The sequence below is a fragment of the Coregonus clupeaformis genome, chromosome 5, assembly GCF_020615455.1.
Source record: "Coregonus clupeaformis isolate EN_2021a chromosome 5, ASM2061545v1, whole genome shotgun sequence".
NCBI classification, from domain to species: domain Eukaryota; kingdom Metazoa; phylum Chordata; class Actinopteri; order Salmoniformes; family Salmonidae; genus Coregonus; species Coregonus clupeaformis.
Window position 1 is genome coordinate 2,320,001 of NC_059196.1, and position 22,981 is coordinate 2,342,981.

The 22,981-nt window shown below is 48.7% G+C and overlaps 1 protein-coding gene across 6 annotated transcripts in view; it reads right to left on the reverse strand.

The window, feature by feature from the left end:
• The window catches only part of LOC121558480 (Friend leukemia integration 1 transcription factor), a 45,270-nt gene that overhangs the window by 10,038 nt on the left and 12,251 nt on the right, over nt 1–22,981 (reverse strand). For 4 of the 6 annotated variants that reach the window (XM_041871854.2, XM_041871867.2, XM_041871862.2 and 1 more), the window contains 4 exons: nt 18,419–18,630; nt 17,892–18,049; nt 13,210–13,413; nt 2,811–2,879 (listed from right to left, as the gene is read on the reverse strand). In XM_041871854.2, coding sequence (XP_041727788.2) covers nt 2,811–2,879; nt 13,210–13,413; nt 17,892–18,049; nt 18,419–18,630 — 643 coding nt within the window. The remainder of the gene's footprint in view (nt 1–2,810; nt 2,880–13,209; nt 13,414–17,891; nt 18,050–18,418; nt 18,631–22,981) is intronic. The other 2 variants (XM_041871880.2, XM_041871882.2) reach the window with 2 other exon arrangements.

Sequence of the window (22,981 nt, forward strand, 5' to 3'; positions counted from 1 at the left end):
GCCTGTAGCGTCTTGGGACTCGTCTGAAGTCGGTACAGCCGACCTGCCAACTTCTGTCTGTAGCGTCCGAACAGTTTGGGCTACACACTAATATGACTCTCACGAACACATACAGTACCAGTCAAAAGTTTGGCCACACCTACTCATTCAAGGGTTTTTCTTTATTTTTACTATTTATTACATTGTAGAATAATAGTGAAGACATCAAGACAATGAAATAACACATATGGAATCATGTAGTAACCAAACAAGTGTTAAACAAATCAAATATATTTTAGATTTTAGATTCACCCTTTGCCTTAATGACAGCTTTGCAAACTTTTGACTGGTAGTGTACATGTCGGTTGTTTTGCTCTAGTACGTCCACAGGCCTCACAAGACTCTGCTGTAGGTTCCCCGGTGCCAATTGAAAAAATGAATGGAAGTTTATACTGTTTAGTTCCAAAAATAAGGGGTTAAATACATGTAAAAAAAAAATATATAGAGTTGAAGTCGGAAGTTTACATACACCTTAGCCAAATACATTTAAACTCAGTTTTTCACAATTCCTGACATTTAATCCTAGTAAAAATTCCCTGTTTTAGGTCAGTTAGGATTACCACTTTATTTTAAGAATGTGAAATGTCAGAATAACAGCAAAGAGAATTATTTATTTCAGCTTTTATTTCTTTCCTAACATTCCCAGTGGGTCAGAAGTTTACATACACTCAATTTGTATTTGGTAGCATTGCCTTTAAATTGTTTAAATTGGGTCAAACATTTCGAGTAGCCTTCCACAAGCTTCCCACAATAAGTTGGGTGAATTTTGGCCCATTCCTCCTGACAGAGCTGGTGTAACTGAGTCAGGTTTGTAGGCCTCCTTGCTCGCACACTCTTTTTCAGTTCTGCCCACACATTTTCTATAGGATTGAGGTCAGGGCTTTGTGATGGTCACTCCAATACCTTGACTTTGTTGTCCTTAAGCCATTTGCCACAACTTTGGAAGTATCCTTGGGGTCATTATCCATTTGGAAGACCTATTTGCGACCAAGCTTTGACTTCCTGACTGATGTCTTAGGATGTTGCTTCAATATATCCACATAATTTTCCTTCCTCATGATGCCATCTATTTTGTGAAGTGCACCAGTCCCTCCTGCAGCAAAGCAACCCCACAGCATGATGCTGCCACCCCCGTGCTTCACGGTTGGGATGGTGTTCTTCGGCTTGCAAGCCCCCCCTTTTTCCTCCAAACATAACAATGGTCATTATGGCCAAACAGTTATATTTTTGTTTCATCAGAACAGAGGACATTTCTCCAAAAAGTATGATCTTTGTCCCCATGTGCAGTTGCAAACCGTAGTCTGGCTTTTTTATGGCGGTTTTGGAGCAGTGGCTTCTTCCTTGCTGAGCGGCCTTTCAGGTTATGTCGATATAGGACTCGTTTTACTGTGGATATAGATACTTTTGTACCGGTTTCCTCCAGCATCTTCACAAGGTCCTTTTGCTGTTGTTATGGGATTGATTTGCACTTTTCACACCAAAGTACTTTCATCTCTAGGAGACAACGCGTCTCCTTCCTGAGCGGTATGACGGCTGCGTGGTCCCATGGTGTTTATACTTGCGTACTATTGTTTGTACAGATGAACGTGGTACTTTCAGGCGTTTGGAAATTGCTCCCAGGGATGAACCAGACTTGTGGAGGTCTACAATTTTTTGTCTGAGGTCTTGGCTGATTTCTTTTCATTTTCCCATGATGTCAAGCAAAGAGGCTCTGAGTTTGAAGGTAGGCCTTGAAATACATCCACTGGTACGCCTCCAATTGACTCAAATGATGTCAATTAGCCTATCAGAAGCTTCTAAAGCCATGACATCATTTTCTGGAATTTTCCATGCTGTTTAAAGGCACAGTCAACTTAGTGTATGTAAACTTCTGACCCACTGGAATTGTGATACAGTGAATTATAAGTGAAATAATCTGTCTGTAAACAATTGTTGGAAAAATTACTTGTGTCATGCACAAAGTAGATGTTCTAACCGACTTGCCAAAATTATAGTTTGTGGTGTTGAAAAACGAGTTTTAATGACTCCAACCTGAGTGTATGTAAACTTCCGACTTCAACTGTATATTTACTGGTCTTTCTTATATCTCTCAGATATAGGACAGACACTTCAGAACAGAACCTCCTTCAGATTTTTTTTGGGGGACTGTCTGTTGTTTCATGTAGTGAATCTGTTATTCAATGTGTTTGTATGGGCTTTTTTATACTTCAAGGGGTCTTCCAATTCAAAATTAAATAGCTAAATGGTTGCCTTTTGTCTTGCTAATTCCCTTCCATTCTGAGGTGGCCCTCGCTTTCCCCCATGTGCAGGTAGGCCATGAATAGCACAGACTGGGGTAGTGCTGCCTGGTATTATTCCCCTGTACAAAAGATGTACCAGTCAATAGCTGCGTCTCTTCCTGGTGTTCCCAGGACCTGGGCCTGTTCTCCGCTGTTGCAGCAGAGAGGGAACTGGCACTCACACTGAGACCGTCGTGCGCTGAGGGGCTGGCAGACAGAGAGGAGCGTGCCGCAGCTCTATTGTTTTGGCTAAATGATCATGCTAAATGAGAACATTCTTTCTTGACCTCGCTCTCATTCTCTCTTGCTCTCTCTCTCTCTCTCTCATTTCTCTCTCTCTCTCTCTCTCTCTCTCTCTCTCTCTCTCCCAGCATATACCTGGCTCTCTTCGATACAGGAAACCTGGTCCCCTATAAAAACACCTCTGAAATAGAAAACAGTTGCCCATATTTAACATTAGCAGTAAGGTTTTGGAAGATAATGCTGTCCTACCTTCTTTGGCAGCCGGGCGTGGAGACTGATCCATGTGAGATGGAGTGTTGTAGGATAATGACGAGCTACCTGCAACACGCCAGATGGGCACAAGGTCAGAGCTGTATGATCTCAAAGTTTACAGTTATCTGTGCATAGGGCAAGATTAATAACAAATACTGGCTAATAGGTTATATAGTATAGTATAGTAATTCAAGTTATTAATTTGAATGTTTCATTATTCATTATACACTGAGTGTACAAAACATTAGGAACACCTGCTCTTTCCATGACATAGGCACCTCCTTACCTTCAGGCTCTGATCAGACCCTACACCCAAACGAGGGCACTACATTCATCAACCTCTGGCCTGCTAGCTCCCCTACCTCTACGAAAGCACAGTTCCCGCTCATCCCAATCAAAGCTATTCACTGCTCTGGCACCCCAATGGTGGAACAAGCTCCCCCACGACGCCAGGACAGCGGAGTCACTCACCACCTTCCGGAGACACTTGAAACCCTACCTCTTTAAGGAATACCTGGAATAGTATAAAGTAATCCTTCTTCCCCCACCCCCTATTTTTTTTAAAATATTTTTTTTAAAGGTGGTTGTCCCACTGGCTATCGTAAGTTGAATGCACCAATTTGTAAGTCGCTCTGGATAAAAGCGTCTGCTAAATGATGTAAATGTAAATGTAAATGTAAATAGACTGACGAGGTGAATCCAGGTGAAAGCTATGATCCCTTATTGATGTCACCTGTTAAATCCACTTCAATCAATGTATTAAGGGGAGGAAACAGGTTAAATAATGATTTTTAAGCCTTAAGACATTTGAGACATGGATTGTGTATGTATGCCATTCAGAGGGTGAATGGGCAAGACAAATTATTGAAGTGCCTTTGAACAGGGTATGGTAGTAGGTTACAGGCGCACCGATTTGAGTGTGTCAAGAACGGCAAAGCTGCTGCTGGGTTTTTCACTCTCAACAGTTTCCAAGAATGGTGTATAAAGAATGGTCCATCACCCAAAGGATATTCAGCCAACCTTACACAACTGTGGGAAGCATTGGAGTCAACTCAATATTAGGAATGTGTTCCTAATGTTTTGTACACTCAGTGTATAATGAATAACGAAACATTAAATGTAATAACTTGAATTACTATACTATGCTATTTAACCTTTTAGCCAGTATGGTTAGCTGTGAGTAGTAAAACTGGCCAACACCCAGCAGGTGGCGGTAAGAAGGTCCTTGATTACTGTAGGTAGATCTCAATTTCCATTCATTTGAGATGCCTCTTAAAATTATACTTAACTGCCCATGGTACATGGTAAACAATCAATCCATTCTACCCAATAAAAAATCGACCTAGCAATATTTTAATATGTAATCCTTTAAACTTGGAATGCTGTGTTGAGTCAACATTTCCACCACAAACCTCCTGACTATTAAAGTCCAAGAAACCAAGACTATGTATAATAGCATGATGGCTAGCTTTTCATTTCACCTTATGGAGCAGAACTGTGCTCTGCATTCCTCTGCTGACACAGGCGGCACCAAAACGCTCTCTTAATTTTAGCTACCCCGAGGCATAAATCAGAGTGGAAAAACAGACCAAAAATGCACTGGGAAAACACCAGTGCTACAACTGCTATGGGGAGTGTAAGATTTAATACAAGACTACTACTATGGGGAGTTGCTGGTTAGGAAGGAACTCTAGGAGCTTTTCTGAATGGGCAGGAGGAGATGGAGAGATGAATAACACTATAGGCTACAGCTTGGGAATGCAGGATGCCTTTGCTCATTTTGGAGGGTGGAGGGGAATGAGAGGGCCCACAGCAAGTCAGACCTGGGGGCTGTTTTTTGGGGGGCTGGTGGAGCGAGGCGGGGGGGCTCTACACACATATTCTAACCCCCACCCCATTCCCGCTCCACCCCAGCCCACGCCACCCCCAAGGCTCTGGTCCTGGTTTGGACCTGGGGCTAGTGAACAGGGGAAGCATTGTTTGAGGTAGGGTCCCTGCACAGCAATCAAACGCAGCTTCCCATACAAACATTATTCCACACTCTCAGTGTAAGTGCACGGGGCAGGCACTATACCGACCCATCCTCAGGGGGAGTAAAATAAGTAGAAAGAGAGGGAGAGGGAGAGGGAGAGGGAGAGGGAGAGGGAGAGGGAGAGGGAGAGGGAGAGGGAGAGGGAGAGGGAGAGGGAGAGGGAGAGGGAGAGATAGAAGGGTGTAGGGTTAACCCCTACCCTACTGCGTTCCACATGGGGGCCGCCCCAGACAGGCAGAGCTGCTGAGAAAACAGATTAAAAAGAGAATGCTGGGACCGCTATTCTGAGAGAGAGAGAGAGAGAGAGAGAGAGAGAGAGAGAGAGAGAGAGTGTGAGCACTCTGGCTCCACGGACCTTGATATTTGAGCCAGGGTTGTTTATTTTCATTGGTTGGGTGTATTTCTATGCTGGGGATTTCTGGTTGTGCATTTCTATGTTTGGGTTAATTGTTCTTTATGTTGATTAGTCATATGACTCCCAATCGGAGGTAACGAGTGTCAGCTGTCGGCTCGGTATCTCTGATTGGGAGCCATATTTATACGGGTGTGGTTTCACCTTGGTTTTGTGGGTTTTGTTTCCTTGTTGCTGTTAGTGTATATCAGTATTTGGACTTCACTTTCGTCCCTATTTGGTTTGTTGTTTTTGATCGTGGTTTCTTTAATTAAATAAAGTCTACGATGTTCGCTCAACACGCTGCGCTTTGGTCTCCTCCTTTCGACGATCGTGACAGAAAAACCCACCAAAGAAAGACCAAGCAGCGTGTCCAGGAGCAAGGAGACTGGACATGGGAGGAGGCGCCGGGCAAGGAGATGGAGAGGCTGGCGATGGCCCAGGTGGGCACATCGTGGTCCTGGGAGGACATGCTCGGAGGCAAGGGACCTTGGGGAAGGATCAAGGCCCTGGCGAGAGAGGAGCAACGGCGGCAGCAGAGCCATCGTCGGAGGGTCGTGAGTCAACCCCAGAAAATTTTTAGGGGGGCACACGGCATGGACGACGGGGCTGACGGAGGAGAAAAGGGGAGTATCCAGGAGGCCACCAGGCCAGGGGTACACCGCCCTGTACGTCCTGTGCTGATGCCTCACACAGAGTGTGTGAGGGTAGGCATTCAGCCAGGACGGGTGGTGGCCGCTGTTCACTCCAGGCCTCCTGTCCGTCTCCACAGCCCGGTCCGGCCTGTTCCTGCCACCCGCACCAAGTCTACGGTGCGCGTCGCCAGCCCGACCCGGCTTGTTCTGCCACCCGCACCAAGTCTACGGTGCGCGTCGCCAGCCCGGTCCGGCCTGTTCCGGCCACCCGCACCAAGACTACGGTGCGCGTCGCCAGCCCGACCCGGCCTGTTCCTGCCACCCGCACCAAGTCTACGGTGCGCGTCGCCAGCCCGGTCCGGCCTGTTCCTGCCACCCGCACCAAGACTACGGTGCGCGTCGCCAGCCCGACCCGGCCTGTTCCTGCCACCGCACCAAGTCACGGTGCGCGTCGCCAGCCCGGTCCGGCCTGTTCCTGCCACCCGCACCAAGACTACGGTGGCGCGCCAGCCCGACCCGGCCTGTTCCTGCCACCCGCACCAAGACTACGGTGCGCGTCGCCAGCCCGGTCCGGCCTGTTCCGGCCACCCGCACCAAGTCTACGGTGCGCCTCAGACGGCCAGAGTCTGCCGTCTGCCCAACGGGGCCTGAACTGTCCGTCTGCCCAACGCCGTCTGAACTGCCCGTCTGCCCAACGGGCGCCTGAACTGCCCGTCTGCCCAACGCCGTCTGAACTGTCCGTCTGCCAAGCGCCGCAGGAGCTGCCCGTCGGTACTGAGCCTGCAAAGCCGCCCGTCTGCCATGAGCCTTCAGAGCCGTCCGCCAGACCGGAGCCGCTAGAGCTCTCCGCCAGACAGGAGCAGCCAGAGCCTTCCGCCAGACAGGATCAGCCAGAGCCTTCCGCCAGACAGGAGCAGCCAGAGCCTTCCGCCAGACAGGATCAGCCAGAGCCTTCTGCCAGACAGGATCAGCCAGAGCCTTCTGCCAGACAGGATCAGCCAGAGCCTTCTGCCAGACAGGATCAGCCAGAGCCTTCTGCCAGACAGGATCAGCCAGAGCCTTCTGCCAGACAGGATCGGCCAGAGCCTTCTGCCAGACAGGATCAGCCAGAGCCTTCCGCCAGCCAGGATCCGCCAGAGCCGTCCAGCCAGGATCCGCCAGAGCCGTCCAGCCAGGATCCGCCAGAGCCGTCCAGCCAGGATCCGCCAGAGCCAGCTAGTCAGGTACTGTCCCTTAGCCCGGTGCGGCCCCTTAGTCCAGGGCTGCCCCTTAGTCCGGTGCTGCCCCTTAGTCCGGTGCCGCCCCTTAATCCAGTGGGGTTTAGTTGGGGGGTGGTCATGTGGAGGGGGGATACGGAGCGGATAGTGACTAAGGTGGGGTGGGGACCACGACCTGGGCCAGAGCCGCCACCTGGACAGACGCCCACCCAGACCCTCCCCTAGACTGTATGCTGGTGCGCCCGGAGGTCGCACCTTTAGGGGGGTACTGTGACACTCTGGCTCCACGGACCTTGATATTTGAGCCAGGGTTGTTTATTTTCATTGGTTGGGTGTATTTCTATGCTGGGGATTTCTGGTTGTGCATTTCTATGTTTGGGTTAATTGTTCTTTATGTTGATTAGTCATATGACTCCCAATCGGAGGTAACGAGTGTCAGCTGTCGGCTCGTTATCTCTGATTGGGAGCCATATTTATACGGTGTGGTTTCACCTTGGTTTTGTGGGTTTTGTTTCCTTGTTGCTGTTAGTGTATATCAGTATTTGGACTTCACTTTCGTCCTATTTGGTTTGTTGTTTTTTGATCGTGGTTTCTTTAATTAAATAAAGTCTACGATGTTCGCTCAACACGCTGCGCTTTGGTCTCCTCCTTTCGACGATCGTGACAGAGAGAGAGAGAGAGAGAGAGAGAGAGAGAGAGAGAGAGAGAGAAATGGGGAACGCCAACACTTTGAGCGAGGGAGGCTTGGTCACACCGCCTATTTATTTGGACGCGCTCTTCCCCCTCGAAAAACAAACACTTCCCAGTAATCTGACTGCACAGTGGGATGACTGGCTAATGTTCAGCCTCCTCCAACCGAGCTACATCTGCCCAGAGTCTGTTCTTCTATTACATAATACCTCCAAAGCACTGTTTTCTTTTCTTTCTTTTCTATGAATGATGACTCTTTAAAATGCCCCCTGCCCCTCCATCCTCCATCTTGACACACCATAATATTGACAGACATCCCTGTGAGATGGTTAGACGTCATTGACCTTTGCTGAGCCCTGGCCTGTTGTTGATCCTACCAAGCTAAAATCTATACTACCCCCTCAAACATGTACATACCCTTCTCTCCATCAACAAACTGAGGGGCACCCACACGGGCGGTGAGACCAGTGCCCCTTAAAAGGAGACCTAGGAGACCCCAGTCACTAGACTACATTAGCCCAGTTCCATGACCAATCCAAACCAACCAGAGGTGCTGTGTAATGGTACCTAACAGCTAACAACAGAGGCAGGCAGCCAGGCCTCTGAGCCCCTACACTGCAGTGCTAATCTGCTAATAGAAATAACTAATGCAGGGAGACCTCCATAAAAACCTAAAGAAGAGAGAGAGAGAGAGAGAGAGAGAGAGAGAGAGAGAGAGAGACTGGCGGCGAAGGAAAGAACTCCAGACCGCCTTTTCCTCTGCAGCCTTCAGCCCAGATGTTTATGGTCTGCATAAACTATTGAGGGCTTGAGAGTTTCCCCACTCTGGAGCGGGCTGCACCAGCAGCAGTAGGATCAGGAGCAGAGGCAGCCTGGGAGGCTGGGAGCCCAGACTTATCACTTTCTCCACTCCCTCCTGTAAATCCATCCAGCCACAGTCAGCCACACAGAGCAGACCAGAGCAGGGACAGCTGGGAAAGAAAGCAATGCAGCTATTCTCCTATGGCATTCAATCAAAGCCACTTCAGGCCACTTCCACGCACTTCAATAAAAACTCCCACTCTTTTTTTCTCTATTTCTCCTGTCTCTGTGTCTGAGGATACAGTCTCTCCTTGTTGGAGGTTTCACTGTGCTGTGCTTGGTTCGTTCCAGCACATGTGGTATCAAACCGACCTACATGGGTGAAATAAAGCAAACAGTCCACAGTCCCTCCCTGACAGACTAATTTGAACAAATTCTCAAATTGCGCCCCAAATTGAAAGCACATTGCAGAAAGGGCGGCCATCACATATAAAAATCTGGATAAGTGACCAAAAATGGGGCCAAAATAATGCACAGGCAACCACCCTTATTACTGTTCGCAGCAGGAGACAGAGATTCAGGTATGTGCAGAATGTCTTGCTGGCATCTGCATTTATGATATTCCTCTCTGTGTATGACTAAGAGTAATCAGACAGGCGTGTGCTGTTACTGTTACATGCTGACCACATGTTATTTAATCATTGCACCCACACTGCTCGCGCGTGTCAACGAGCGTCTGCGTAGCCAGGCGCTAAAATAGAACTTGGTTCTATTTGTGACGCTTGACCCGCTGCAAGTCCCACCTCTCCCATCTCCTCATTGGTTTTTAGGAACATATACCCACGTGGGTGATTGAAAGAAGAACTGAGGTCCACACTCCAGTCCAGTTGGTGTGGTAATGCACCTTAAAGTTGGTTGCCAACCACCATCTAAAGTCCAAAGAAGAAGAAGAAGCCTGAAGGAGGATAGATTACTAGAAATGAACTCGGTTTACCCTTTCATCTGTGAATTAATTGTCAGAGTAGAGGACCTTGTGCATTTCAGGTAGAATAACAACACAATGTTTATATCCCAGGACAAATTAGCTAGCAACAGTAAGCTAACTAGCTAAATTGCCATAAATGTTTAATGCTTTTCGACCTGTCCCCAAATTAATATAGTTGGTTCAGAGTTTGTTTGATATTTCAACCTGCGTGTCCTGATCACAGACAAAATCAACATGCGCGCGATGGCACACACGGACGCACGCGGTGTGGTCAGCATGTTAGCATATAGCCGCAGGGAGGGGAAATGTCCCTGCCCTGCTCTGGTCTACAATGAACAAGCTTAATGACACTGAAGAATGTTAATCATAGTTTCAATAAACAGACCCCAAAGTAACACACATGGTGTACACATATGTGTATGAAATGATTCCAGCTCGTCGAGGACGGACCGTCGTCGGGTTGGGAGGAGAGTGGATGGGGGAGGATGGGAGAGGGTGAGGCATCAGATGGCCTGTAATCACTAAATACTTCCAGGGCCTGCCTCTCCCTCTCCTTGTATATGTGTGTCTGAGTCTAAACCGAGAGCTCGGCCCCGCTCCAGCTCTCCTCATGAGTGAAGCCAGAGGTCTGCGTTCTGGACGGGCTAGCTACTTGTCTGTGATTGTATTTGTTTGTGCTGCAGGGGGGAAGAGATCGGCTTCAGTTTCAAATCTGCTGCCATGAGGTCAGGATAAACCCTGGAATCTCCCCACCCTCTTCCGACGTCGTGCCTTTACTAACACAGTTCCTCCCACCTCAACCCGAGCTCACCGCCCCGTGTCAATATACGCCCTAGCATTGCTCATTTCTCAAAAGGCCTGCCACTGATCAGCCAGGCACGGGACGAGGAGAGAGCATTTGTCTCCTCGCTTGGGAAGGGGTCCAAAGCAATTTCAATGGCCGAACGGAGGATTCCAAAACATCTCTTCTGTTTCCAAAACACACAACAACTAAATCAAAAGAATTGTGGCGGGGGGAGAGCCGCAGTGCAGCACGCCTAAGCCAGGCTAAGTCCCGCGGCAATCGTTTCTAATGAAAACTGCTCTGCAGAGAGGGCCCGGCCGTGGTCAATCAGACACACAGAGACTCCAGTCCATCCTGCATTGTAACACAATGTGGCTGTTATACTCACGGCAGTCATCCCCATTCTCTGGGCCCAGACGCCACGCACAGCACAGAGAAAACTGTTGACACTCACGGAATAAAGATCCCATTACATCACAATTTTTAAGAGAAACTTTAAAATTAGTAAACCATTAGGGGCTCCATCCAGCTCCATGTCATGACGTTTTGTAGCCGCAGCTGCTATTCTTGCAGTACAGTACAAACAGCAGAGGATAACCGTCATACATAGAGGGTGAGATATCCATGGAAATATTTACTGGTTTACTGAAATAACTGATTTTATGGATGGCCTCCAACATTATGGCTTAGTATGTTTTGTGATGGCCATCCACCAACTCCATACAATACAGTGGATGACTATAAAACCTGAACTATACAGCAGAGCACAGAATGGTACACAGTCCAGGTGATCTGTACGCGATGCCAGATGCTGCCTGTCCTCCTGATATGTTGCTTATAGATGGCATTTGCATATTGGTGTAGAGAAACCTTGTTTCTTTACAGCCGTGTCTCGCTGCCAAAACATGCGAGCCCGTAATATACAAAAGGCCTTCCAATGAATCAGCAAAGCTGCCTCCATTGTATATTACAGATAAACTTCCTGTGCTCTGCTGAACACATAGATCTCACTCGCTCATGTGATTCCTGAGGCAATGCACATGGGCTTCATCTTACTGTGGCCTATGTGGAATAAGGCACTCCTAAGTGGAGGCAGAGTGGGTTACAGTCCAGAGATGATGGTTATCTACAGGGGAAAAACTCTTAAGTCCTCATGGCTGCAATAGCTGTATGTGCCATGGCCTGCAGGGCGGCCATTTTGGAGAAATGGGGTCCAGGTTTCCAGTAAGGCTGTATCATTGTCTGGCGACTGTAAAATGAAGACTATGGTGACAAAACACAGTGAGTCATGTTATTTCCCTTGGTTTGGCATTCTTACCCTCAGTTCACATCCAAAAACAGGGGCGATGCACTGAGAAACAGAGACTGAAATATCTGTGCTATTTAAGCCTCCTCTACTCTTTATGAAAAACCAATCCAGTAAAAATACCTATGTAAAACATTACAAACGGGTATACCGCGTTTTCTGGCATTCTCACATAGCCGGGTGAACGAGACTGGATGTACAGTAGGTCAATGTGAGACTGCAGTACAAACTGGCTAATGGAAGAGACAGAGAATTTCTGTTTTGTCACCTTGTCACTGTTTGTTACCACATTGAGAATAAAGATCACTGAGAAACTAGAGTCCTACACCTCTGTGATCCATCAGACATACACTGAACAAAAATATAAACGCAACATGCAACAATTTCAAAGTTTACTGAGTTAGAGTTCATATAAGGAAATCAGTTCATTTAATCTATGGATTTTATATGACTGGGAATAAAGGTATGCATCTGTTGGTCACAGATAGATACCTTTAAAAAAAGGTAGGGGGCGTGGATCAGAAAACCAGTCAGTATCTGGTGTGACCACCATTTGCCTCATGCAACGCGACACATCTCCTTCGCATAGAGTTGATCAGGCTGTTGATTGTGGCCTGTGGAATGTTTTCCGACTCCTATTCAATGGCTGTGTGAAGTTGCTGGATATTGGCGGGTCCTGGAACACGCTGTCATACACGTCAATCCAGAGCATCCCAAATATGCTCACTGGGTGACATGTCTGGTGAGTATGCAGGCCATGGAAGAACTGTGACATTTTCAGCTTTCAGGAATTGTATACAGATCCTTGCGACATGGGGCTGTGCATTATCATGGTGAAACATGAGGTGATGGCAGCGGATGAATGGCACAACAATGGGCCTCAGGATCTCGTCACGGTATCTCTGTGCATTTAAATTGCCATCGATAAAATGCAATTGTGTTCATTGTCCGTAGTTTATGCCTGCCCATACCATAATCCCACCACCACCATGGGGCAGTCTGTTCACAACGTTGACATCAGCAAACCGCTCGCCCACACGACACCTTACATGTGGTCTGCGGTTGTGAAGCTGGTTGGACGTACTGCCAAATTCTCTAAAATGACATTGGAGGCGGCATATGGTAGAGAAATTAACATTCAATTCTCTGGCAACAGCTCTGGTGGACATGCCTGCAGTCAGCATGCCAATTGCATGCTCCCTCAAAACTTGAGACAATCCATGGCATTGTGTTGTGTGACAAAACTTCACATTTTAGAGTGGCCTTTTATTGTCCCCAGCACAAGGTGCACCTGTGTAATGATCATGCTATTTAATCATCTTCTTAATATGCCACACCTGTCAGGTGAATGGATTATCTTGGCAAAGGTAAAGTGCTCACTAACTGGGATGTAAACAAATTTGTGCACAACATTTGAGAGAAATAAGTTTTTTGTGCGTATGGAACATTTCTGGGATCTTTTATTTTAGCTCATGAAACATGGGACCAACACTTTACATGTTGCATTTATATTTTTGTTCAGTATAGATCAATTCAAATGGCTGCCAGAACTTACTTTCCCTGAGGTAATTGAGATGAGAGAGCAGGACTTCAGCGTTGTACATTGTGGTGAGTCGGAGGAAGTCGTCCTTGCTCATCTTACACAGCTCCTTGCCCTCTGTGTTCTGGAACATGGCCGTGTCCATCTCCAGTAGGCCGTACTCCTTGATGGCCCACTCTAGCCACTGGCGGACATGATCCTGAGACCACAGCGATGGATCTGGAGGAAGGCAAGGGGACAGAGGTAGCGTAAACAGCACTGGACAATCTACTCTTTTCACAGTGATTGAGAATGCAATTCAAATTTTGGTCTCATAATTATTTCCAGAGTATGGCTCATTTATTTATCCATTATTTTCACTTGTTTATTTATCTAGCTATTCATTCATCCATCTTTCAATTCATTTATGTGATCCATCCTTTCCCAGATTGTGTAGCCTATGTAATAATATGATGGAGTCAAATCGTATGCCTACATCTATTCTACAGTATATCTGATGTACCATACAGTGAGGGAAAAAAGTATTTGATCCCCTGCTGATTTTGTACGTTTTCCAACTGACAAAGAATTGATCAGTCTATAATTTTTATTGTAGGTTTATTGGAACAGTGAGAGACAGAATAACAACAAAAAAATCCAGAAAAACGCATGTCAAAAATGTTATAAATTGATTTGCATTTTAATGAGGGAAATAAGTATTTGACTATTTGATTTCTGGCTCCCAGGTGTCTTTTATACAGGTAACGAGCTGAGATTAGGAGCACACTCTTAAAGGGAGTGCTCCTAATCTCAGTTTGTTACCTGTATAAAAGACACCTGTCCACAGAAGCAATCAATCAATCAGATTCCAAACTCTCCACCATGTCCAAGACCAAAGAGCTCTCCAAGGATGTCAGGGACAAGATTGTAGACCTACACAAGGCTGGACTGGGCTACAAGACCATCGCCAAGCAGCTTGGTGAGAAGGTGACAACAGTTGGTGCGATTATTCGCAAATGGAAGAAACACAAAATAACTGTCATCTCCCTTGGCCTGGGGCTCCATGCAAGATCTCACCTCGTGGAGTTGCAATGATCATGAGAACGGTGAGTAATCAGCACAGAACTACACGGGAGGATCTTGTCAATGATCTCAAGGCAGCTGGGACCAAAGTCACCAAGAAAACAATTGGTAACACACTACGCCGTGAAGGACTGAAATCCTGCAGCGCCCGCAAGGTCCCCCTGCTCAAGAAAGCACATATACAGGGCCGTCTGAAGTTTGCCAATGAACATCTGAATGATTCAGAGGAGAACTGGGTGAAAGTGTTGTTGTAAGATGAGACCAAATTGGAGCTCTTTGGCATCAACTCAACTCGCCGTGTTTGGAGGAGGAGGAATGCTGCCTATGACCCCAAGAACACCATCCCCACCGTCGAACATGGAGGTGGAAACATTATGCTTTGGGGGTGTTTTTCTGCTAAGGGGACAGGACAACTTCACCGCATCAAAGGGACGATGGACAGGGCCATGTACCGTCAAATCTTGGGTGAGAACCTCCTTCCCTCAGCCAGGGCATTGAAAATGGGTCGTGGATGGGTATTCCAGCATGACAATGACCCAAAACACACGGCCAAGGCAACAAAGGAGTGGCTCAAGAAGAAGCACATTAAGGTCCTGGAGTGGCCTAGCCAGTCTCCAGACCTTAATCCCATAGAAAATCTGTGGAGGGAGCTGAAGGTTCGAGTTGCCAAACGTCAGCCTCGAAACCTTAATGACTTGGAGAAAATCTGCAAAGAGGAGTGGGACAAAATCCCTCCTGACATGTGTGCAAACCTGGTGGCCAACTACAAGAAACGTCTGACCTATGTGATTGTCAACAAGGGTTTTGCCACCAAGTAGTAAGTAATGTTTTGCAGAGGGGTCAAATACTTATTTCCCTCATTAAAATGCAAATCAATTTATAACATTTTTGACATGCGTTTTTCTGGATTTTGTTGTTGTTATTCTGTCTCTCACTGATCAAATAAACCTACCATAAAAATTATAGACTGATCATTTCTTTGTCAGTGGGCAAACGTACAAAATCAGCAGGGGATCAAATACTTCCTTCCCTCACTGTACATCTCTTCCAAGACTGACAGAGAGAGAATGTTTCCCAAAGCATTTATCCCTCATAAATAATACTCTGTAATATGTGAATTAGCTAATGTAAAGAGCTCTTTGACTGAACAGACCTCTGTTGCCATTATGTGTTGTCACGTTCGTTTAAGGACGGGTCAGACCAAGGCACAGTGTGAAATGCGTACATGTTTATTTCACCGATAAACATACAACAAAACAACAAACCAAACCAAACGTGAAGTCCTAAGGCTGAACACAAAACAAGCCTACACACGGAACAAGATCCCACCGGGCTGGCGACACGCACCACTGGCTTGGTGCGGGGAGCAGGAACAGGCCGGGCCGGACTGGCAACACGCACCACTGGCTTGGTGCGAGGAGCAGGAACAGGCCGGGCCGGACTGGAAACACGCACCACTGGTCTGGTGCAAGGAGCAGGAACGGGCCGGGCCGGACTGGAGACACGCACCACTGGCTTGGTGCGAGTAGCAGGAACAGGTCATGCCGGACTGGGAACACGCACCACTGGCTTGGTGCGAGGAGCAGGAACGGGCCGGGCCGGATTGGCGACACGCACCACTGGCTTGGTGTGAGGAGCAGGAACAGGCCGGGCCGGACTGGGAACACGCACCACTGGCTTGGTGCGAGGAGCAGGAACAGGCCGGGCCGGACTCGGAACACGCACCACTGGCTTGGTGCGGGGAGCAGGTACGGGTCGTACCGGGCTGGCGACACGCACCACTGGCTTGGTGCGGGGAGCAGGGACAGGCCGGGCCGGACTGGCGACACGCACCACTGGCTTGGTGCGAGGAGCAGGATCAGGCCGGGCCGGACTGGAAACACGCACCACTGGCTTGGTGCGGGGAGGAGGTACGGGCCGGGCCGGACTGGCGACACGCACCACTGGCTTGGTGCGGGGAGCAGGCACGGGCCGGTCTGAACTGGGAACACGCACCACTGGTCTGGTGCGAGGAGCAGGAACGGGCCGGGCCGGACTGGAGACACGCACCACTGGCTTGGTGCGGGGAGCAGGCACGGGCCGGGCCGGACTGGGGACACGCACCACTGGTCTGGTGCGAGGAGCAGGAACGGGCCAGGCCGGACTGGAGACACGCACCACAGGTCTGGTGCGAGGAGCAGGAACGGGCCGGGCCGGACTGGAGACACGCACCACTGGCTTGGTGCGAGGAGCAGGAACGGGCCGGGCCGGACTGGAGACACGCACCACAGGTCTGGTGCGAGGAGCAGGACTGGGAAGGTTCACTGGTGACACAGTGCGTATCTCCGCATACCTGGGTTCCTTTATTAACCCCCGCTCCTTAAGTTGCCTAACCAGCTCCTCTCTCCGTGCCTCTACTTCCTCCTTTTCCCTACGAGCCTCCTGCAGTGCCTCCTCTTGAATTGATCTTTCCCGCTCTATTCTATCTATCAGCCCCCGTAATATGGTGGCCTCCTCTCTTACCCTGCAGATCCGATCTTTCTCTCTCTCTCGGCACTCCTCCTCCAGTGAGGACTCCTCCGGGAGCCCCCACGAGTTAGGGAACAGAAACTCATCGTCGTCGTCATCCTCCGACTCCTCAGTATGTTACTGTTCCCACTCTTCTTCCCATGGTCGTAGGGACTCAATCTGGAAACCCACCGGGTACAGTGGTCGGGGCTCTTCTCTCTCGCTCCCCGACCACCCCTTTAGCCCCCAAATTTTTTTTATTGGGGCTACTTCTCGGGCTTCCTCCTCGGCCGGCTTCTGTGTTGCCGTTGCTCCTCTCCTGCCTGGGCTTCCTTCTTCGCCCTGGGTCCTTTCCCCACAAATATCTCCTCCCACGACCACATCTTCCCCACCTGTGTCCAGGGTGTTCGGTCCTCCTGGGCACGCTGCTTGGTCCGTGTTTGGTGGGATCTTCTGTCACGTTCGTTTAAGGACAGGTTAGACCAAGGCGCAGCGTGAAATGCGTACATGTTTATTTCACCGATAAACATACAACAAAACAACAATCCAAACCAAACCAAACCAAACCAAACGTGAAGTCCTAAGGCTGAACACAAAACAAGCCTACACACGGAACAAGATCCCACAACTAATGCATGCCAACAGGCTGCCTAAGTATGATCCCCAATCAGAGACAACGAGCGACAGCTGTCTCTGATTGGGAATCAAACCCGGTCAAACATAGACATACAATCCTAGAATGAAAACATAGAAAACACAACATAGAACATTCACACCCTGACTCAACATATAAGAGTCCCCTGAGTCAGGGCGTGACATGTGTTTAGTCATGCTAAAACATTACTAACAAAAGCATCAAAGAGCCTTCACCCGTGACCCAGCTAAATAGATCCGGGGCTAATAAAAATATTTCTACGACATCAGACAATGTATGCCAATTGAGAGCATGTTTATAGGCCCTCTATCTGACTGTGAAGAAAAACGACTGAGAAATAAACCTTTCTCACAGCCTGGAATGGAGAGTCATATTACTTCTAGGTCTAGTTTATGAGCAATTAATAACATGAGAAAACAAATAAAAACAATATGGAATTTTTGTTAATTATAAAGATATACCACGTGGTTTGTATCATAGAAGTCATTGTTACCTGCGGGGACGATGACTCTCCTCTCATTGGTAGTCATGTTGGGGGGCGGAACGTTCTTCTCGTCCATGTAGCTTCCGTAACTCATCTGAGATGTGTCATTGCCCCCCACCAGCTTATTGCATTTACCCCCCACACTGCAGTCCACTGGGGACTCCCTACTGCACAGACACACAGTGTGTGTCAGGGAGAGACAAGACATTTTTATATTGGCTCTAAGCATGTAATAAAGTGAGATGAAAATGGTTTGAAATATAGACCAACCACAGGGACAATGGAGCAGAGCTAGAGATAGTCCAATGGAATTTAAGTGTCAGGTGAGTGAGTGGTAGATGAGCAGCTCACTTACTGCAGAAGGTGGCCAAAAATCTTATCTAACCGTGCACAAGCAATTGTTATGATCCACTGTCCTTTTGAATCTAGACTAATCTAGGGAACATCAACTCTAATCAGCAGAGACTAAGACATACAGGGACAAGGCATAAGACCTGGAGTCTAGAGCGATGGACTGTGTCTACTGCTGAACGTACCTGGATACATTGATGTGGTCATACTCTCTCTTGACGTTGACTCGGACTGGCTGGTTAATCCACTCTTGCTGAGGGGGTAACGGGTTAATTTTGTGGGACTGGACGTAGTCCTGTGTGCCAGATGCAGTCATGTCTGTCTTGGGTAGAGGGGCAGCAGCAGCGTAAGGAGGCTCGAACAGGGACTGGTCTTCACTTACCACTGACAGTGCCTCCTGCAGGCCAGAGGAGGAACAGGTTATAGTGGGGCACCTCTAGAATAACAGAGAGAACCTGTGATCTCACAACTTCAATCTCTCACTTGTTGTAGACACATTTTGTTTACAGTAATTATGTGCAGTTATGTGTCATATCGCAATCTGGCATCCTAAGTGGTTTGTGTATACAGCGATTGGGTCTATCTAGCAACTAAAGCTTCCTGTTGATGTTACCATGACTTCAAACATGACTACAATTCTGATGACTACTACACACAACAAGATCTAGTCTGAGTTTTCCTTCCACAGAGAAGGAATGGCAGCTGAAGACTCAACAGAAACAGCGAGGGGGTCAGTTCTACATTGACCACAGTGCAATGGCTCTGTTGGAACAATGTACATTTATTAAAGAAAACAAACGGCTCCACTGGAACACTCCTCTGTCTGTGTCCACGTGTTCCGTCTCATGTCTGGTAATTGATGTATGAAATACATATCAGATCTATCATTGTCAGAGATGTATATGGGCTAATGGGAATATAATACTTGCTATTCCAATGATTTGACATACAGTAACCTATACACAGAGCCAAAGAGATGTAGAGTATGTTTGAGATATACAGGTAAACGGCTCTGCCTATATAGACTGTGGCAGCCTCTTAGCTAAATCAGTTTTAAACCCTCTGTTTACTATGAACTACGGAGCTGGTGAGGCCTGCCTTGCCTCAGCTCTGTCAATTACATATTTTAGTGAAACAAAGCAGCAGCAATAGAGACAAACTGATCTAGAGTCATTACAGTTAAGCCATTTCAAGGATTTGGCTCACGTCTGACACACATCTGATCTAATAGCATCTGAAGACACAGGTTAGACAGAGATATCTGTAATCCTGAGGGATTAAAGATATGTTCAAAGATAACATCCTAGATCAAGACAAAGATGTGCCATTAGCGCACAGTTCTTCCCCTGTCGAACAACAAAGTATGTAGGCATCAAAACACATCTGACTTTGTTCATGAAATAGCAAACATGGATAAAAAAGGTTATTAGGGCTACATTTCAATGAGTCCTAACAAGTGAAAAGGTGAAGAAGTTTGCCCTGTGGACTGAAGTTACAGTGATACCTGCAACGGCCAGTCTCCTGTTTACAGCCTGTGTACTAATTTCCTGAGATGTCTTATCTTGGGATGGAGATTTCTATCATCACCGCTAATCAGAAGAATACACATAGTACATGCACGTACAGTACGTTTCTGTCATGAGCCCTCTCACTCCACCGGGTTACCACCTTAATGTGTTTCCACTATCTTCCACTCTGCTCATCTCTCTCTCTCTACTCAGCCTAACGAGCTCCACCTGTCCCTGCTCTGCTCGGCTCTAATTACTCTGCCAGCTGCGCTGCATTACCCACTAACCTCTCCCAGTATTTAAAGTCCCGTCTCTCAGCTCTCCTTTGTCAGATCGTCTGCAAAGCTCACACCCGGGAACCTGTGTGCTCGCGCTTCTGGCTCACCCTTGTTTTGTGACCCCGGACCTGCCTGATTCTTGGATACTCTTCTGCCCCAGGAAAACCAGACCTGCTTTCTGCCATTACGACTCCTGACTACTCTTCGACCCCGGTAACTCTGACCAGCCTTCTGCCTTGCTACAACGTATTTGGATTTCCCTTGAACTGTACTTCTGCCTTGTTTCATCCGCCCCGTTGTGTCTGTGTTTCCTCCCCCAGGACTTCTGGACCACCAACCACCGGCGTCATCGGACGCACCGCTGCCACTGGGGGGGGGCACAGACCCAGCACATTGGACGGGATAACCCCTGGAGCCTTCACTCACTCCCTACTTCCCTTCTCCCTTAAGTTTTAATAAACTTTCTGGTGTGTACGCCTAATTGTGGTCCTCTTGTCGTCTGTCTGAACCGTGACAGTACGATCTGACCATCATGGACTCAGCGCACACTTCCCCCGACATGGAAACCGAAGAACCTGAGCAACCCACCGCCATGCTACGCCTGGAACACACTGAGAGAGAGCTAGGCCGCATGAGCGGCGACATCACCTCTCTGCTTCAGGTCGGCCACCAACAGCATCAGCAGTTCCAGCAGCACCAGCAGCAGTCCCAGCAGCAGCAACAACAACTCGCCAGGATCATTCAACTCCTCACCAACCTTACCCCAGCCAGTCTGCCCACCAGCCCTGCCTCCGAGTCACCTGCCCCGGTCATTTCAGCCGCTGCCCCGGAACCCAAGATTGGAAACCCCGAGCGGTTCAACGGCGATTCTACCCAGGTCCGGCCATTCCTGACTAGCTGCCGACTTCAGTTCTCCTTGCAGCCAAGGACCTTCGCCACGGAGGGGGGCTAGGGTCGGGTATGCCATCACTCACCTGACGGGCCGAGCTCGACTCTGGGGAACAGCAGAGTTCGAACGTCAAACCCCCGCATGTGCAACCTTCGACCTGTTTGCTGAGGAGATGCTGAAGGTGTTTGACCTGGATTCACCAACCGCAGAGGCATCTCGTGAACTGTTCAGTATTCGACAAGGCAGACGTACAGTCGCAGACCATTCCATCGACTTCCGAACCCTGGCAAGACGAAGTTCTTGGAACACACCATCGTTGGTGGACGCGTTCTTCCATAGCTTGGCTGACTATATCAAGGACGAGTTGGTCTCCCATGAACTGCCTTCCACTCTTGATGAAGCCATCGCACTGACTGTCCGGATCGACAGAAGGATACAGACCCGTCGTCGTGAGAGGGCGCCAAGGTCCACCAACTACCGGCATTCGGAGAGATCCGACTGGGCTCCTGTCAGCTACTGCCACTCACCCAAGTCAGCTTGATCAGTCTGAGCCTATGGAGATTGGGCGAGCCTCTCTCACTCCTGCAGAGCGCCAGCGCCGCTTCACCTCAAACCTCTGCCTCTATTGTGGAGGTGATGGACATCGTGTGGTAACCTGCCCTTTTAAAGGCCGAAGCTCACCGGGCATAGGGGGAGTCCGGTTGAGCTCAATGACCATCCAGTCCTCCGACCGCAAACCCTTGCTGCAAGTTCACCTCCGCCTCTCTGACTCTACTCACACCCTGGCTGCTCTGGTGGATTCTGGCGCTGAAGCCAACATAATGGACATCAAGCTGGCACGCCAACTGGGACTGGAGAACCTCCGTTTGACACCTCCTATTCCTGCCCGGGCACTGGACGGACACTTACTCGGATCGGTCACTCATGTCACGGCCCCGGTCTTGATGGGTCTGTCCGGGAAACCATCAAGAAACTATCCAGTTTCACCTGCTCCCCTCTCCAGGCCAACCCCTCATCCTGGGTTACCCATGGCTCCGCCGGCACAACCCTCAGCTCGACTGGGTGACCGGGGTGATCAGGGAGTGGGGAGAGGACTGCCACCGAACCTGCCTGCTTGCTGCCGCACTACCCCCTCGGCCAGTACCTACTAACTCCGCCCCTGACCTCTCCCATGTCCCAGAATGCTACCATGGTCTCAGAGAAGTGTTTAACAAAGCAAGAGCCACATCTCTGCCCCCTCACCGACCGTACGACTGTGCCATCGACCTCCTCCCTGGAACAGCCCCTCCAAGGGGCCGTCTTTATTCGTTGTCTGCTCCTGAAAGAAGGTCCATGGAGGACTACATCAATGACTCTCTGTCCACAGGATTGATCCGTTCATCTTCATCTCCGGCTGGTGCTGGCTTCTTCTTTGTGGGGAAGAGGGACGGATCTCTTCGCCCTGCATCGACTACAGGGGACTCAACGACATCACAGTGAAAAACCGTTACCCTCTCCCTCTGCTCACCTCTGCTTTTGAGTTGCTCCAGGGAGCCACTGTTTTTACCAAGTTGGATCTCAGAAACGCTTACCACCTAGTGCGGATCCGGGAGGGAGATGAATGGAAGACCGCATTCAATACACCAACAGGCCACTACGAGTATCTGGTTATGCCTTTTGGCCTCACCAATGCTCCTGCTGTGTTCCAGGCTCTAGTGAATGATGTACTGCGGGACATGTTAAACAAGTTTGTCTTCGTTTACCTGGATGACATCTTAATCTACTCCAGAAACCTGTCTGAACACACCCGCCATGTCCAGCAAGTCCTTCATCGTCTTCTGGAGAATTCCCTCTACGCCAAGGCAGAGAAGTGTGAGTTTCACGTCAAGACAGTGGCCTTCCTGGGGTACATAGTGGCAGAGGGAAGTATCCAAATGGATCCTGCCAAAGTATCAGCAGTCACGTCATGGCCAGTTCCGGAGAACAGAAAGAAGCTGCAACAGTTTCTGGGGTTTGCTAACTTCTATAGAAAGTTTATCCGGAACTACAGTACCGTTGCTGCCCCTCTCACTGCTCTAACCAGCACCAAGCAAC